Raw genomic sequence first — 18,292 nt, 5'->3', positions numbered from 1 at the left:
ATGCGGGAAATTTCGTATCTCCCATGGTTCAGTATTTTTTTTTTTTTGTGGCGAATCATTTCCGGGTTAGTGCACGCAAACATAAAACCGCTAACTCCCCTTAGTGTGCACTAGACCGAAAAACGATTTTTCCTGGAAAATGAATGCACATCCCTAACATTTACCCCAGTCTGGCATATGCATGAATATTTACACCTGCCAGAGAGCAGGTATAAATGAGCAGAAATACTTTTATGCACATGCTTTTTAAAAATGAAAGTGTGCATAAATTATTTCACTGCCCTCAACTCTATCCCCTAGAATACCTCATTGAAGTGAGCATAAAAATAAATCTGGAATCCCTTCTGTGCACATTTATGCACTTTTATGCACACTAACTCCAGACAATTTTCAAAAGCTGATTTATATGCATAAAGTTTGACTTTATGCACATATATACTTTTGAAAATTCATTCTGAAATATGTAGAGCAACCAATTAAGAGCAATGCTTGTCTGTCATTACTTTATGCCTACTGCCAGAAGCAAATGAAAATCCTGTGATGAAAGCTCCAGGGATTTAGCAGACAGTTCTAGGGAATCCCTTCTGCCTGCATGTGAGAACGTCAGGGACTCCCAAAAATGAGCTTCTTTGTTCCTGGGAAATTATATAAACATGGTAAGTCAATCCACAGCACATTAAACACTCACGAAAAGGAACAGCCTTCTCTGGGAGACGCATCAGAAGCATGAAAATCACCAGCTACAATTCTAGGCACCAGGAAGATAAGAAGGCTTGGATCGCTCAGGATGGATGCGGTAAGATTCTTGTCATAAATCATTAAAGTACAACTTCATAACAGAAGACAGAGATGAATACACAAGTTGTGCCTCACTAATCTATTAGAAATGTTTGAATATGTAAATATGCCCCTGGATAAAGGTAAGAAAGTTGATACAGTGTATCTAAATTTTCAGAGGGCATCTGACAAAGTCCCTGGTGAGAGCCTGCTAAGAAAATTAAAAAGTCATGTTAGTCTTATAGTGAACTGGTAACTGGTTAAAGAATAGGAGTAAACATAAACAGTCAGCTTTCCCAATAGAAGGATACAGACAGTTGAGTGCCCCAGGATCGGTACTGGGACCAGTGTCATTTAACATATGTATTAATGTTTTGGAAGAGGGAGCATTGAGTAAAGTGATCAGATTTTCAGATGATGCAAAATTATTCAAAACAGATTTAAACCTGAGCAGAAGGAGGAATTGCAGAAGGACCGTATGAGACTGAGGAACTGGGTATCCAAATGGCAGATTAAATTTAATATAGACAAATGCAAAATGATGAAGAGAAGGATAAATAGTATTGATAGGGAGTACAATTTTCAAAATGATCTAAGTGAATAAAAATAGATGTAATTTTGTTAATTGACTGCCTGTAAAGTTTTTCATCAATGTGGCTCAAAATCAGTGCATCATTCTGTTTTAATTGCTTTAAGAAATTTAGTTTCATGTGGTTTAATAAATTTGATTACATTGCCTTTCATAGAATATGTCCCTGTGTGTATCCAGGACCAGTGCTTCCATTAGGCAAACTAGGCAGTCACCTAGAATGCAAAACATTTGGGGAAGGCAAAATGCTGCCAGTGTGAGGCCCAGAGGGATGCTGAGCCAGAACCAATTCCACCAAAGCAGGAAGCTCTGTGCTGGAGCTGCGTTCAGTAGATAAGTTGGGTCCTGAGGGTGTTTGACCGAAGGTTCAACTAGAGCACCAAATACTTTTTCACCAGCCTCTGATGTGTTTTGGTAAGAGGAGGAAAAGTATGCATGTAGATTGCATTTTCAAAGTCTTCTGTGCATGTAGTTTTCCAGCAAAAAAAATCTACCTGCAGAAAAAGCAGATGCGAGTGACTGCGTGTATTTTGTACCCACAGCCATTTCAAAGCAAACATATGCACGTATTTTCTCTTTGAGAATTGGCACAAAGCCAGCAGGCAACATGTATGCATGGTCTTTATCCCAATGCAGAAAATACGTGTCCCATGGGATAATTGTATAACAGCCTTCCCAGCCTTCCTAAATTAAGTGGAAAATGCACATGTAAGTTATACCAGTTTCCAAAGTGGACTTACCTGCATAAGTCTGCTTTGAAAATTATCTATCTGCAAACAATTACATGGAAAAACTTCTGGAAATGTATAGAAAATGCAGAAATACGCACATAAGTCCAAAACATCCCCAACTCTGCCTCAGTAATGTCTCCTGTCAGCCAGATAGTATGAACAAGCAACATGTGCATAAGTTTGCTGGAATATCAGGTAGGCAATTTTGAAAAAGGCCTTTTCTATGGATGAAACACTGTTTTACCTATAGAAATGTTTTTGAAAACTGTCCTCTATATGTACACAATGCTAGGTTCCACCTTAGGTGTTAACACCCAGGAAAAAAGCCTTTTAGTCATTGTGGACAATACACTGAAATCCTCAGCTCAAAGTACAGCTGCAGTATAAAAAAGAAAACACTAGAACAGCTAGAATTATTCTGAAAGCAATAGACAGTAAATCTGAGAATATCATAATACCTCTGTGTAGATGCCTGGTGCCTCGTGCAGAGGGGAGTAAGTCATTAGTTGTCCCTCTTTATAAAAGGCCAATAGTGAGAAGATTGGAATACTAATTAGCCTGACTTTGGTGGTGGGAAATATTAATGAAGGTTTTTTGAAGAAAAGGATAGTGACACATCTTAAGTGGGATGAGGAATCCAAAGCAGAATGGTTTTGCAAGAGGAAGATCTTGTCAGATGAATCTGATCAGTTTCTTCAATTGGGTGACCAGACAATTAGATCTGGGATGGATGCTGAATATGCTATAATTGGATTTAAGCAAAGCTCTTGAAACTGTACCACGTAACAGTCTCATAAATAAACTGCACAGACTAACGGTGAGACCTAGGTGCTGGACTGAGTCAGAAACAGGTTGCGGGATGAAGGACAGAGTGTGATGGTAAATGGAGTTCATGCTGAAGAAAGTGAGGAGATGAGTAGCGTGCCACAGGGTGGTGGATGTGTGGAAACCCCTCCTGGAGTAAGTGATGGAGGCTGTATCAATAACAGACTTTAGGAGTGATAGGATAAGCACAGAACATCCTTAATTCTAAAAAGTAAAATGACAGAAGAAATGGCTTGTGTTTAAGTGTTAAAGTGCCATATTCAAATGATTCAATAATGAGTGTTGTGGCTGCCTGAATGAATGGCAGATAATATGAAATGTTAAAAATTGTAGTGAGAATGTAGGCAACCACATAGCTGTGTCTGTCAAGCAGGCTGCACTGCTAGAACTAACTAGTGGCTAGATTTGTCTGGAAGCCTGCAAGTACAATGATATCTAGAAGTGCTCGTGGAAATGCAAGCACTCACCTAGCTGGATCAGTCCGGCCAGCTGGCAGCTGCACTGAGACCTAGAGGGCTGAATGTTCAGGTAACAGTCACACTAGTATTAGTAGCTATTTAGTTTAGGCTATAATAATATATTTAAAGTATCAACCTGATCTGTCTAACAGTCTACACAGTGGAACTAGGAGGTTGAGTGCTAGTATTGGCATCCATCTAGATTATTGCAAAGATGTATGCTTAGACATGGGAAAAGGGAGGTGCTGGGTGTAAACGAAGTGGGAAATCTTTTATCTTCCTCCCTCCAAAAGTGTAGCATACAAAGGAGGAAGATGACAAAAACTGCTCTGGATAAGAAAGCATATCTTACAAGAGGTCATGCTCTATGGTTAGCAGCTGGGAGATATCGTTGTTCTATGGACAGGAATAACAGTGTAGAGTGGTCTTTTTCTGATGTCATCTACTACTTTTCTATGTTACTAAAAGAAAATGAGTTGGTCAAAAAGTAGATTTTGCTTGTTATTATTCAGGTGAGTCATAGATAATATTGCAATGGTGGTATGAATGGGTATGGAATTAAGAGGCAGTGATGTACAAACAGGGAACAGACAAGGTTGACAGCAGCATTATCTCTGGTGATGAGATAGAAAGCCCAGGTGACTGCTAAGTCCTTTTATGTTTTTAGCATCTGATCATTTCTATTTAACGTAACTTATGCTATTAGATAGTTTTGTATTTCACTTTTAGTATCCTGATCATAATTTCAAAGAAGTAATAGTCTGGTCCCAAAACAAATTCCTGCATGGAGGTGTTGCCTTACTCATCTCTGAAATGTGTTATCTTTTGTCTCTGTCAGCTTATTCTTGCCCTACATTTCTGGACTATTACACAAATGTAGCGCCTCTTTTCATACATTTTTTTTCACTGAATAAAATATATCACATTAGAGGAGGAGCCTGAATAGGGATATTTTATATATCTCATCCTCCCCTTTGCCCTTACCATATGACAGGGTATCCGTGCCATTGGCCGGCTCCTGTCACATGGTAGGAGCACTGGATGGCCGGCACCATCTTTAAAGATGGCAGCGGCCATCTTTAAATATGGCGGCGGTGGCCATCTTTAAAGATGGCGCCTGCCAGCCAGTACTCCTACCATGTGACAGGGGCTGGCCAATGGCACGGATACCCTGTCATATGGTAAGGGCAAAGGGCCATCGGAGCCATCTTTATGAGTGGCAGCCGACGGCCTGAGAACGGGAGATCACTCCCGGGACCACCACTAGACCACCAGGTATGTTTTGGGGGGATCGGGAGGGTGGGGGATGCTAAGGGGTCGTTTTTAAAGGGTCGGGTGGGTTTTTTTTTTTATCGGGCCATCTGCGCCATTTTTGAGTGGCAGCCAAAATGGCGCCGATGGACCGAGAGTGGGAAATCGGTCCCCGCACCCCCACTGGACCACCAGGTACTCGTAAAAAGGTTTGGGGGGTTTCGGGAGGGTGGGGGAAGGTAAGGGATTTGTTTTATAGGGTCGGGGTGGGTTTAGGGTTTTTTTTGGTGTGCCGGTTTTCCCCGCCCTTCCCCTCCCCCGATTTACGATTTTTCACGATAAATCGGGGGAATTTCTATTGTATCGCAACTCTTAATGATTTTTGACGATTTAAAATATATCTGACGATTGTTTTAAATCGTCAAAAAACGATTCACATCCCTACTCTTCATACATTTTTTTCACTGAATAAAATATATCACATTAGAGGAGGAGCCTGAATATCTCAACCTTCCTGATAACTCCCCATCCTCCTTTCTCACCAGCTCCGGGCTTTTCCTTTCTCATCAGCTCCTGGCTTTCCTTCTTCCTTGTACTGGGCCCTCTTGTCTTTCTCCATTCTAGGGATGAGCAGAAAAAAAAATTGTTTGAGTTCATTTATTCATTTTGTGGGCACCTCACTTCATTTCTTTAGCTTCAAAGCAAACAAATATATATATATATATTAGTTTATACATTTTATTCATTCATTCATTTACCATTAAAGTTAATGGGGGAAGCACTGCAGCCAGAATAGTGATTTTCTCATCAATTCTCACACAAAATGGCCATATTTTAAAAGGGTTATGCGCATAAGGTACGCACATAACCCTTTTAAAACCCCCCCTGCGTGCACCAACCCTATTTTGCATAGGCTCGGCGGTGCGCACAAGCCCCGAGACGTGCGTAAGTCCCGGGGCTTCGCTAGGGGGGCATTTCGGGGATGTGTCGGGGGTGTGGTGCCAGCCCGGGGGCTTTCCAGGAACAGCCCCCGGGTCGAGAGATGGCGCACCAGCAGCTCGCCAGAGGCAGGCGTAACTTTTAGAATAAAGGTAGGGGGGTTTAGATAGGGCCGGGGGGGGGGGGGGTGGATTAGGTAGGGGAAGGGAGGGGAAGGTGTGGGTGGGTGGAAGGAAAGTTCCCTCCAAGGGTGCTCCGATTTTGAAGTGGCCTCGGAGGGAACGGGCAGCGTGCGCAGGGTTCGACGCGCGCAAGGTGCACAAATGTGCACCCCCTTGCATCCGCTGACCCCGGATTTTATAATATACGTGCGGCTACGCGCGTATCTTATAAAATCCAGCGTACTTTTGTTCGCGCCTGGTGCACGAATAAAAGTACGCACGAGCGCTGTTTCTTAAAATGTACCCCAGCTTGTGGGAAAACATCATCAGAAGGGAAAAGAATAGGGATGTGCATTCTTTTAAAATGAATGGACATCCCAAAACGAATTGGCTTTCTTTTGGGGGTCCATGAAATGAATGGAGAGAGACCCCCAAATTAAGCAAATCCGATTCATTACATTTGTTAGAAATGAATAATTTCTATGAGCCATTAAAGTCAATGTTCCCATAACATTCATAGTGAGAGCAATAGGTGAACAAATAGGAATTGATACATAGTATAAAACAGCCAGTCAGCAGACATGGGTAGAATGGATGTGCTGTCAAGGAGACAACTGAGATCATGTATCACAGAGAAGCATTTTTCCAATCCAACCTATTGCTGCACATCAGATCCACTGGCGCTGACCTTGCAGACTGAAAATGTCTAAGAATTGCTATGCATTCCTTCTGAAAGCCTAGGACACAGTTTGAGTTCTGAGTTCCTAGTTAACCTTTACCCAACAACGTTTTGGCTGCTGTCCATTTAAGACAGTCACAGTGCCAGACAATGGAGAAAGACAGCCAGGCACTGCTACAGAAGCTCTGTGTCAGTGTATTACAGTTTTTTCTCTCTCTTTGGTGAGGATGGAGGCAGAGTGCGGAGAGTTGCCTGCAGCGCTGCTACTGATTTTGTCTCTGTCTGCCTGGTCAGAGGGCAGTGTGGGGAGTTGTCACTAGGTGAGCACTCAGCACAGTGCAGAGACTGAAGCATACCAGTCTGTGCTGTGGAGCCTGTCACTAAGCTCAGCAGTATCAAAACAAGTGTACACCATGTGACACTTAGTGCAGCATTGTCTCTGTGTTCTCCATAAACACACATTAACCTGGCACAGTCAATGGGCATCCAATCAGTAATGTCAGTACTGAGAAATATAAATTATTTTAATATCCCATTCCCCAGTGACAAAATCAATCATGGCAGGGATAGGGACATGCAGAGGAGGTAAATTAAATGTTTCCAAAACTGGCAAGGTTGGCAATGCCAACAACAACTAAAGAAGTCCTGCACCTAAGTTGAAGCGGGATTTCTTCAGGACTAATAAGGCAGAAACCAGCTCTACCCGCGAGATCCCCCAGCCCAGCGGCCTTGCAGAGGTCTCTGGCCACTCCCTGCCCTGCCCCCAGACCGCCCATTTTTTCCAGCCCCGGGACTTACACCCATCCCGGGGCTTTACACGCGCCGCTGGGCCTTTTGAAAATAGTCCAGGCGCGTATAACCCCCCTACGCATGTAAATCCTCCTGGATTTATGCACGTAGGACTTTTAAAAACTGCCCCTTATTTTTCTATACATGGTTGGTAGAAGTGTGTGATATTGTATGCCTGGTTTATTCTTATTTTTTAAATATTTTTTATTTGCAGGTGAGAAAAGAAAAAAAATTGTTTTCCTTATTTACCTTTTTTTCAGAAATTTTCATTTTTTTTCTCCAAGTGTTAATCTGAAGCTGAGGAGTTAATGGTTGAAATTGTATCACCTGCAATCGAGAAAAATATACTAAAAATTTCTGCCTTTCTGATATATTCTCATCAGTTTAATGCTCTCTTTGATTTCTGTTGCAAGGGGATAGAAATGGAACAGAGAAACCAGACAGCAGTGACGGAATTTGTTCTCCTGGGCCTTTCAGAACGTGCAGAGCTAAGAGGTCCACTCTTTGTCATATTCCTGGCCATGTACCTGATGAACCTGCTGGGGAATGGCACCATGATCTCAGTGATTGGTGGGAATTCCCAGCTCCATACTCCCATGTACTTCTTCCTCTGTAACTTGTCCTTTGTGGACATGTGTTTCAGCTCAGTCACTGTTCCCAAACTGTTAAGCAGCCTCATCTCTAACAAAAAGACCATCTCTTTCTCTCAATGTATCACCCAGCTCTATTTCTTCCTTGTCTTTGCTGGCTCAGAATGTGTACTCCTGTCAATCATGGCATATGACCGTTATGTTGCCATCTGTAATCCATTGCATTATATCACAATAATGAATAAAAAGGTATGTCTAGGCATGTCAGCTTCTTGTTTGTTTATCAGCATTCTGAATGCATTCCTACACACACTGTTGGTATACCGGCTCTCTTTTTGCAGCACCAACAAGATCCAACACTTCTTCTGTGACCTTACACCAATGCTACAGCTCTCCTGCACAGACACCTCCATCAATGAGCTGGTGATCTTTACAGAGGCCTCAGTGCTAGCAATAATGCCTTTCCTGATTATCCTGATTTCCTACATCCGCATCATCTCTTCCATCCTGAAAATTCGAACCACTGATGGAAGATCTAAGACCTTCTCCACCTGCTCGTCTCACCTTACTGTGGTAATCCTTTTCTATGGAACACTTATTTTCATGTATTTCAGGCCTTCTTCCAGTTATTCCTTGGAAAAAGACAAGATCACCAGTGTTGTGTACAATGTGCTGTCTCCTATGCTAAACCCGTTCATCTACAGCCTGAGGAACAAAGATGTAAAGATGGCACTGAGGAGAACTCTACAGAAAAAAACATCTTCTTCCAGAGGATAAACCTTTACTAAGAGATGTAAGCAAATCACAGAGGAGCCACTTATTCAGTTAACGTAGCCTTATAAGTAGTTATAGTCAAGCTTCTCTGGTTAAGTTAACTCAATAAGTTAAACCTGTTTAATAGCAGGTCTAAAGTTAGCCAGATAAGACTTGTCCAGCTAATTAGCACTTTCTGTGGGAATATTCAGCAACATAGCCATGTAAGGGGGTCATTTATCAAAGTGCTATATGGTGTTTTCGCATGTGTGTTAAACACCTTTAATGCATGCGAAAACGACTTTAACGCATGAGAAAGCACTAGAGATGTGAATCGTGTGCCAGATCGTCTTAACGATCAGATTCGGCTGGGGGGGGGGGATTTGATCGTTAAGATATGTGAATTGGAATCGTTTCCGATTCCAATTCACATCGCTAATTTTTTTTTTTAGGGAGGCCCGCGCTACTAAAAAAAAAAAACCCTCCCTACCCTTTAAATTGACCCGACCCCCCCCAAAACCTTTTAAAATTACCTGGTGGTCCAGGGGGTCCTTGGGGAGAGATCCAGGGGGGCCTCGGGGAGAGATTTCCCGTTCCCAGGCATCCGCTGTTCTAAAAAAAAAATGGCGCCAATGCCCCTTTGCCCTTACCATGTGACAGGGTATCCGTGCCATTGGCCGGCCCCTGTCACATGGTAGGAGCACTGGATTTCCGGCACCATCTTTAAAGATGGCGCCGGCCATTTAAAGATGGCTGGCACCATCTTTACTCATCAGCCCCTATTATATAATAGGGGCTGATGAGTAAAGATGGCCGGCGCCATCTTTAAGGATGGCGCCGGCCATCCAGTGCTCCTACCATGTGACAGGGGCCGGCCAATGGCATGGATACCCTGTCACATGGTAAGGGCAAAGGGGCATCGGCACCATTTTTTTTTAGAACAGCTGATGCCTGGGAAGGGGAAATCTCTCCCCGAGGCCCCCCTGGATCTCTCCTCTCCCCGAGGCCCCCCTGGATCTCTCCCCGAGGCCCCCCGAGGCCCCCCTGGACCACCAGGTAATTTTAAAAGGATTTGGGGGAGTGGGGAGGGTCAGGTCGATTGAAAGGGTCGGGTGGGTTGTTTTTTTTTAGCGGCGCGGACCTCCCTAAAAAAAAAGGGTCGGGAGGGTGGGGGAGGCTAAGGGGGGTCGATTTAAAGGGTCGGTGGGTTTTTTTTTTATCGGGCCATCGGCAGAATTTTAATTAGTGGCAGCCAAAATGGCGCCGATGGCCCGAGAGCGGGAGATCGCGCTGGGACCCCCCCCCCCACTGGACCACCAAATAATTTAACATTTTGGGGGGGTTCGGGAGGGTGGGGGAGGGTAAGAAATTGGTTTTAAAGGGTCGGGGTGGGTTTAGGGGTTGTTTTGGTGTGCCGGTTTTCCTGCCCTCCCCCAAATAATTCCCGTGCCCTATTTAACTATACAATACAAATGCCCCTGATGATAAATCGGGGGCATTTGTATTGTATCGTGCACTCTAATGATTTAGGACGATTTTAAAATTATCTCACGATAATTTTAATCATTCAAAAACTATTCACATCCCTAGAAAGCACCATAACGAATGGTGTGATGCAAATCAGAAAAAGGGGAAGAATTTGGGGCTACGTTTCACGGCTTTTAACTACACCTTTTTCATTTGCGTTGAGCTGTGCAATATGGAGTTATTGTGCTTTTGCAAATAGCATTTTAAGCTGCTGGTGAGCCAGCCTAGCTATCAGGGCCTCATATGAGAGAGAGAGAGGGGCGAGAGAGAGAGCGAGAGAGAGAGAGATAATGCTCTCATACTAGACAGGTATTTATACCGCTATATGAGGCCCACCTAGTTACTCAAAGTGAGGTTTAGGTAGGAGTGTAGGGGTTAGGGGCCACTTTGACTTTTAGAGTGAGACATATGAACAGAACAGTGCTCTCTTGTGAAGATTTGATTACCTTCGGAGTGAGGAAACTCACCCAACGATGAGATTTGTGCAATGTTCTCTTAAACTAGCTTGATGTTACTCAGGTAGAGAGTCCATCAAGCTAGGTTGAGAGAACATTGCACAAATCTCATCGTTGGGTGAGTTTCCTCACTCCGAAGGTCATCAAATCTTCACAAGAGAGCACTGCTCTGTTCATATGTCTCACTCTGAAAGTAAAAGTGGCCCCTAACCCTTACACTCCTACCTAAATCTCACCTCAAGTAATTAGGTGGGCCTCATATAGAAGTATAAATAACTACCTTGTATGAGGGCATTATGGGTAGGTGCTTGTGCACTCTCTCTCTCTCTCTCACTCTCTCTCTCTCACTCTCCCCCTCCCCCCCCCCCCCAGTGGTAGTAGGTAGGAATTACAACAATTCTGGCAAAAAAGTTATCACGGTAATACCTATACAAAGTGCTAAGATAGTGCACTTTGAGATAAACAGCCTATTACCATAAAACATGCCCATTTTCCTATCGCGTGCGATATTTAGTGCATTTTGATAAATCCAGGTGTGAGTTAGCCGGATAAGTCTTATCCGGCTAACTTACTAAAGCATTCAGTTTTGAAAATCTATCCTTATATGACCACAGAATAGATGATGTATTTAAAGTACTTTTATTAGTCTAAAATTAATAACATATAACATTTAACATATAACATTGTATTTATATAGTTTTGAGTTTCCTGTAATTCTCAATGTCTATTCAGGTAATTTTTACCTTAATCTCTGAAACTGCAAATGCTGGCTGAACTCTTGTCTGATGTTCAAAGTAAAAAATAATCAAATTTAAACAAATAAATGAGAAGTTGAAATAAAAACCTGATTTGTCATGTTTCTTTTTTTTTTTAGTACAATGAGGTGTTTTTGTTTGTTTTTTTGTTAGGATTGTTTGTAACACTGTCCTGGATTTAAATCTGTAATTTCTAGAGACTTCAAGAAAATTCACGAAAATTAAAAACTCTACCTTCTATGGTATTATGTTGGGCATATGAAATAGCGTTCATCAGCATTTGTGGGTGTAAAATCCTTAGATTCAGAAAATCCCTACATAGGTCAGTTCCCTGCATTTGGTACAAGTATAATACCAAACAACTCTGGCACACTTTCTTCTCTTCCTTTGAATTTATTGATTAATTTCCCCTCTTACAGGGTCATTTTTCAAAATGCGATGAGTCATTATTATGTGCATTAGGGCCTTAACTCATGCGATAATGCCCTAATACACATGATAACGACAGCATCGCAATGCTAAAATTTAAATGAGGGAAAGGGGAGTGGTTTGGGCAGGGATAGGAAAAAAATGTTTCCAGTACCACTGTGGGCGATAATCTTTAACACATTATCACCAGCAGTAGTACCAGAAATAACTACACCTTTTACGTAAAAATAATAGAGATGTGAATTGGAACCGGAATCGTTTTGCATTCCGGTTCCGATTATTCACAACGTGGTTTTTTTTTATCCGGCCCGATCGAGGTTTTGTTTATCGGCTGCTTCTGAGCCGATAAACAAAAAACCCACCCCGACCCTTTAAAACTAATCCCTTAGCTTCTCCCACCCTCCCGACCCCCCCCAAAAACATTTTACAAGTACCTGGTGGTCCAGTGGGGGTCCCGGGAGTGATCTCCTGCTCTCAGGCCATGGTAAGGGCAAAGGCCGATGGCCTTTGCCCTTACCATGTAATAGGGTATCCGTGCCATTGGCCGGCCCCTGTCACATGGAGGGAGCACTGGATGGCCGGCACCATCTTTAAAAATGGCGGGAAGCTAAGAGATTAGTTTTAAAGGGTCGGGGTGGGTTTAGGGGTTATTTTTGTGTGCCGTTTTTCCCGCCTTCCCCCAAAATGATAAGAGAACCCCCACAAACAATATCGTGGGGTTTTCCTATCATTTTGGGGGAGCCCCCGATTTCTGACGATTTTGAAAATATCGACGATATTTTCAATCATCCGAAGCCCGATTCACATCCCTAAAAAATAAAACTCAATGCTGCAATTCGACCGGGTGCACACTATCGCCCCCCTGCATTTTTTCTAACTGTGGCTCTTCATTCTGCTATATTTTTAGTCAAATGATAAATCCTACAGTTAGTTTCTCCTCCTTACTGTTTAGCTCTTACGTATACCACTTTTCCTCAGGAGTTTTTATAAGAGATGGTCGCTACATTATTACTACAAAGAGCTAGGGATGTGCATTCGTTTGCAACATATTGGCAATCCGCAACATATACGTCCCTATCCGTTCTATTTGTGGGTTCGCGAAATGGATCGCGATCCCCCACGAATACAAACATATCATTAGTTTCATTCTTTTTGCTCGCAGTGATTTCTTAGCGGCTGTTTGAAATAGGAGATAGCAAAAACCAGCCCTTTCCTGTGAGTCATAAGTGACCTCACAGCCCTGTCACAGAGTGGGTCAGGCAGGTTGGCAAGGAGACCAGAATGCATCCTATCAGAGCTAACTTAGCTAAGCATTTTTTGTAATGCAGCCGATTGCCGCTCTCACTCAGTGCTCTGTGACGCTGTTCCTGATGACGCAGCACTATTTATACGTGAAGTGCGGGGTGTGCCACACATTTTCTTGGCGGGGATGGTGGGAAGGTTGTCCAGGAGGTGGCTGCTGACCTCAGAGCTAGTCTGAGTGTATCACAAATCTGTATTCAATTGCTAGCTACTTCGATAGAAAAATATATTTGTTCGATTTGGCTGCAGTGCCAGCTAGCCTTGTTTTTTTTTTACCTCACTTTTTTTAATTGATCTGAGATGGTCTCTCTGTCAGTGCCACTGAGAGAAGCTGCTAGCACTAGCAGTGGCATTTTGCTTCTTATTTTACTCCCTGGGGTAGGTTGCAAGCAGCATTTGGGTGTTGTGGGTGGGAGATATATTCAATTTCTAGCTAGTTTGATGGAATTGCCATTGAAACAGATATTTCATCAATTTTGCTGCTGTGCCAAGCCAGGCTTTTTTGGTAACTGGCATAACTGCAGATTTTTTTTTTATTAAACTCACTGTCTCTCTGTGCTCTTTTAATCTAAGAAGGCAGTGCACTGGGTAGTGGGCATCAGTAACAGTGGGCACTGGGTAGTTTTGCAGACTCACGCATTTTGGGACAGCGGTGGTCTCTGAAGGCAAATCCCCAGTGGGCCTCTTTTGGAAATAATTCTTTTAATTATACGCCAAGTTGTCTAAATGCGAGTTTCACAAGGAATCAGTGCCTTTCTTGGGGTACATTGTTTCCAACCAAGGTTTCCAGATGGACCCACAGAAGCTGGAGAGCATTAAGAAATGCTCTCCAGCTTCTGTGGACTGGTCTAAAAGCAATGCATGTCTGTCATTACTTTATGCCTACAGCTAGAAGCAAATGAAAATCCTGTGATGAAAGCTCCAGGGATTTAGCAGAGAGTTCTAGGGAATCCCTTCTGCCTGCATGTGAGAACTTCAGGGACTCCCAAAAATGAGCTTCTTTGTTCTTGGGAAATTATATAAATATAGTAAGTCAATCCACAGCACATTAAACACTCAAGAAAAGGAACAACATTCTCTGGGAGATGCATCAGAAGCATGAAAATCACCAGCTACAATCTGGGCACCAATTAGATAAGAAGGCTTGGATCACTCAGGATGGATGCGGTAAGATTCTTGGCATAAATCATTAAAGTACAACTTCATAACTGAAGAGAGATATGAATACACAAGTTGTGCCTCACTAAACTATTAGAAATGTTTGAATATGTAAATATGCCCCTGGATAAAGGTAAGAAAGTTGATACAGTGTATCTAAATTTTCAGAGGGCATCTGACAAAGTCCCTGGTGAGAGTCTGCTCAGAAAATAAAAAGTCATGTGTTAGGAGGGAATGTCTTATAGTGAACTGTTAACTGGTTAAAGAATAGGACTAAACAGTCAGCTTTCCCAATAGAAGGATACGGATAGTCGAGTGCCCCAGGATCTGTACTGGGACCAGTGTCATTTAACATATTTATTAATGTTTTGGAAGAGGGAGCACTGGGTAAAGTGATCAGATTTTCAGATGATGCAAAATTATTCAAAACAGATTTAAACCTGAGCAGAAGGAGGAATTGCAGAAGGACCGTATGAGACTGAGGAACTGGGTATCCAAATGGCAGATGAAATTTAATACAGACAAATGTAAAATGATGAAGAGAAGGATAAATAGTGCTGATGAGGAGTACAATTTTCAAAATGATCTAGCTGGAGAAAAATAGATGTAATTTTGTTAATTGACTGTAAGGCTTTTCAGCAATATGGCTCAAAATCAGTGCATCATTCTGTTTAAATGGCTTTAAGAAATTTAGTTTTGCATGGTTTAATAAATTTGATTATATTGCCTTTCACACAATATATCCCTGTGTGTGTCCAGGACCAGTGCTTCCATTAGGCAAACTAGGCAGTCACCCAGAATGCAAAAATTTTGGGGACGGCAAAATCCTGCCAGTGTGAGGCCCAGAGGGATGCTGAGTCAGAACCAATTCCACCAAAGAAGGGAGCATTGTGCTGGAGCCACTGCCACTGGTAGCAGCAAGCTCTGTGCTGGAGCTGCGTTCAGTAGATAAGTTGGGTGTGGAGGGTGTTTGACCGAAGGTTCAACTAGAGCACCAAATACTTTTTCACCAGCCTCTGATGTGTTTTGGTAAGAGGAGGAAAAGTATGCATGTAGATTGCATTTTCAAAGTCTTCTGTGCATGTAGTTTTCCAGCAAAAAAAATCTACCTGCAGAAAAAGCAGATGCGAGTGACTGCGTGTATTTTGTACCCACAGCCGTTTCAAAGCAAACATATGCACGTATTTTCTCTTTGAAAATTGGCTCAAAGCCAGCAGGCAACATGTATGCATGGTCTTTATCCCAAGGCAGAAAATACGTGCGCCATGAGATAATTGTATAACAGCCTTCCTAAATTAAGTGGAAAATGTGCATATAAGTTACACCAGTTTCCAAAGTGGACTTACCTGCATAAGTCTGCATTGAAAATTATCTATCTGCACACAATTACATGGAAAATGTTCTGGAAAATGTATATGCATAGAAAATGCAGAAATGCACACATAAGTCCAAACCATCCCCACCTCTGCCCCAGTAATGTCTCCACTCAGCCAGATAGTATGAACAAGCAGCACGTGCACAAGTTTGCTGGAATATCAGGTAGGCAATTTTGACAAAGTCCATTGTTTTACTTAGAGAAATGTTTTTGAAAATTGTCATCTATATGTACACAATGCTTAGTTCCACATTAGGAAAAAGGCCTTGGAGTCATTGTGGACAATACACTGAAATCCTCAGCTCAATGTACAGCTGCATCACAAAAAAAACAAAAACCCACTAGAACAGCTGGAATTATTCTGAAAGCAATAGACAATAACAGTAAGAATATCATAATACCACTGTGGAGATGCCTGGTGCAGTAACACCTTGAATACTGCGTGCAGATCACAACATCCCTTTTCAAAAATGATTTAGAAGAACATGAAATGCTACAGTGAAGGGCAAGTAAAATGATAAAGGAGATGGAACTGCTTCCTTAAAAAGAAAGGCTAACAGGTTAGGGCTCTTTGCATTACAGAAGAAATAACTGAGAGGGGATGTTAGGCTTAGGGAGCGCTCCATGAAACTAAGCAGATTTGCAACACATTTAAGGAAATATTTTTTTTCAGTCAACGCTCAATTCAATTGTGGAATTTGTTGCAAGAGGTTAAATAATACAGTTTGGTTTAAAAAGGTTTAGACACATTTCTGGAGGACAGGTCCATTAATTATTGGCCAAGTAGATATGGGGATCAGCACTTCTCACTTCTGGAAGGGATCCCCCTATTTGAATCTGTTTTGGCCACTGTCAGAGAAAAGATGCGGGACTCAGAGCATTGGTTTGACCCAGCCTAGATCTCATCAATTCCCACATAAATTGTGGGAAGACATTATCAGAAGGGAAAGAATACGGATGTGCATTTATTTAAAATGAATGGGCATCCCAAAATGAATTGGTTTTCTTTTCGGATCCATGAAATGAATGAGAAATACACCCAAATAATACAAATCCTATTCATTTCCTTTTTACATCTTATATTCTTATCAAATTAGTATTCAAACACACAAGGAATTTATAAAATGAAGAGCACAGGTAAGAATATCTGATAAAACTGAAAGAGGCAGGGAAGGTAGCCAGGATGGCAAAGGGTATGTAATGTAACAGAGTAACATTAAATGATGGCAGATAAACACTGAAACATCCATGCAATCTTCCCAGCAAGATGTTCAGGGTTGCAACTGCCAGTACATGTAGGTTAATCCCTTGCCTTCTTGTTCAGGGTTGTAACTGTTCCTTTGCACAGGCTACCCAAATTCAGCAAAGTTACACATTATATACCTCAGTGCTTCATTGCTATCCTCTCACCACTTGGAATCTTCTGTTATGAATCCACCTTCCTTTGAATTCCATCATCATTTTTGTCTTCACCATCACCTCCAGGATGGCATTCTAGGCATCCACCACCATATTTACTGATGTTCTTCCTGAGTCTGTTCCTGCTGGAGTTCATGTCAAGTCCCCTGGTTCTACAAATTTCTTTCCAGTGGAACATGATAGGGATGTGCAGAGGCCATACGTTGCATTCGTGATTCGGATTCGTCGGGGAGCAGATACGTTGCATTCAGCTGTATGGCGCCCCGATGCGTTAATACGGCAATTTCTATTCGTGTCCCAGCTAAAATTAAAATTAACTACAACCCCCACCCTCCTGACCCCCCCCCCCCCCCCCAAGAATTACCAAAGCTCCCTGGTGGTCCAGCGGGGAGTCCGGGAACCATCCCCTGCACTTTCACACCCTCGGTACCGGTTTCATCATGGCGCCGATAGCCTGTGTTACAGGGGCTACCGGAGCCATTGGTCAGCCCCTGTCACATGGTCATCGGTGCCATCTTGTGCTCCTACCATTTGACAGGGGCTGACCAATGGCACCGGTAGCCCCTGTGACATAGTATGGGCAAAGGCTATCGGCACCATTTTTAGTACTGGCATCGGACGGCCGGAGTGCAGGAGGTCGCTCCAGGACTCCTGTTGGACCCCCAGGACTTTTGGCCAGCTTGGGGGGGCCTCCTGACCCCCACAAGACTTGCCAAAAGTCCAGCGGGGGTCCGGGAGCGACCTCCTGCACGCCAGCCGTCCGATGCCAGTACTCAAAATGGCGCCAATCACCTTTGCCCTCACTATGTCACAGGTACCGAAGGTTGGCCCCTGTGACATGGTCCATCTCTGGTGTTGAAAGCTGTTTTCCACTCATCACCCTCCCAAATCCTGATAAGATTATACGCTCCTCGAAGATCCAACTTTAAGAACACCCTGGCCCCCTGTAGGCGGTCAAAAAGTTCCTCTATTAGCGGCAATGGATATCGGTCTTTGATAGTAATGGTTTTTAGCCCACGGAAATTAATACATGGATGCAGAGTCCCATCTTTTTTCCCAACAAAGAAGAAGTCAGCCCCGGTTGGAGATTTGGATCGCCGAATAAATGCCTTCTGTAAATTGTCTTGAATATATTCAGTCATAGCTCGGGTCTCCAAGGCGGATAATGGATACACCTTACTGCGAGGCAGTGTAGCTCCTGGAATCAGATTAATAGTTTAATCAAACTCTCGGTGTGGAGGCAAGTTGTCTGCAGCCTTTTTGGAGAAAACATCTGCAAACTGACTGTACTGGGAAGGCAAAACCTCAAGACGGGAGGTACAGATGAAAC

General features: G+C 42.9%; 1 protein-coding gene across 1 annotated transcript; it reads left to right on the top strand.

Moving 5' to 3' along the window:
• The first annotated feature begins 7,621 nt into the window (after positions 1 to 7,621).
• LOC115096892 (olfactory receptor 1361-like) lies at positions 7,622 to 11,198 on the top strand. Its single transcript, XM_029612126.1, has 2 exons — positions 7,622 to 8,526; positions 11,174 to 11,198. The coding sequence occupies exons 1-2, from the start codon at positions 7,622 to 7,624 to the stop codon at positions 11,196 to 11,198; spliced, it is 930 nt and encodes a 309-aa protein (XP_029467986.1).
• Positions 11,199 to 18,292: the final 7,094 nt, after the last annotated feature.

This window comes from Rhinatrema bivittatum, chromosome 1 (assembly GCF_901001135.1).
Source record: "Rhinatrema bivittatum chromosome 1, aRhiBiv1.1, whole genome shotgun sequence".
Lineage (NCBI taxonomy): Eukaryota > Metazoa > Chordata > Amphibia > Gymnophiona > Rhinatrematidae > Rhinatrema > Rhinatrema bivittatum.
Note: the sequence above shows the minus strand (reverse complement) of the source record. Positions and strands in the feature narration are given on the sequence as shown.

Coding starts and splice junctions, on each gene's coding strand:
- LOC115096892 (XM_029612126.1), top strand. CDS start 7,622: ATGGAACAGAGAAACCAGACAGCAGTGACGGAATTTGTTCTCCTGGGC. Junction 8,527..11,173: donor GATGTAAAGATGGCACTGAG/GAGAACTCTACA, acceptor TTTTATTAGTCT/AAAATTAATAACATATAACA.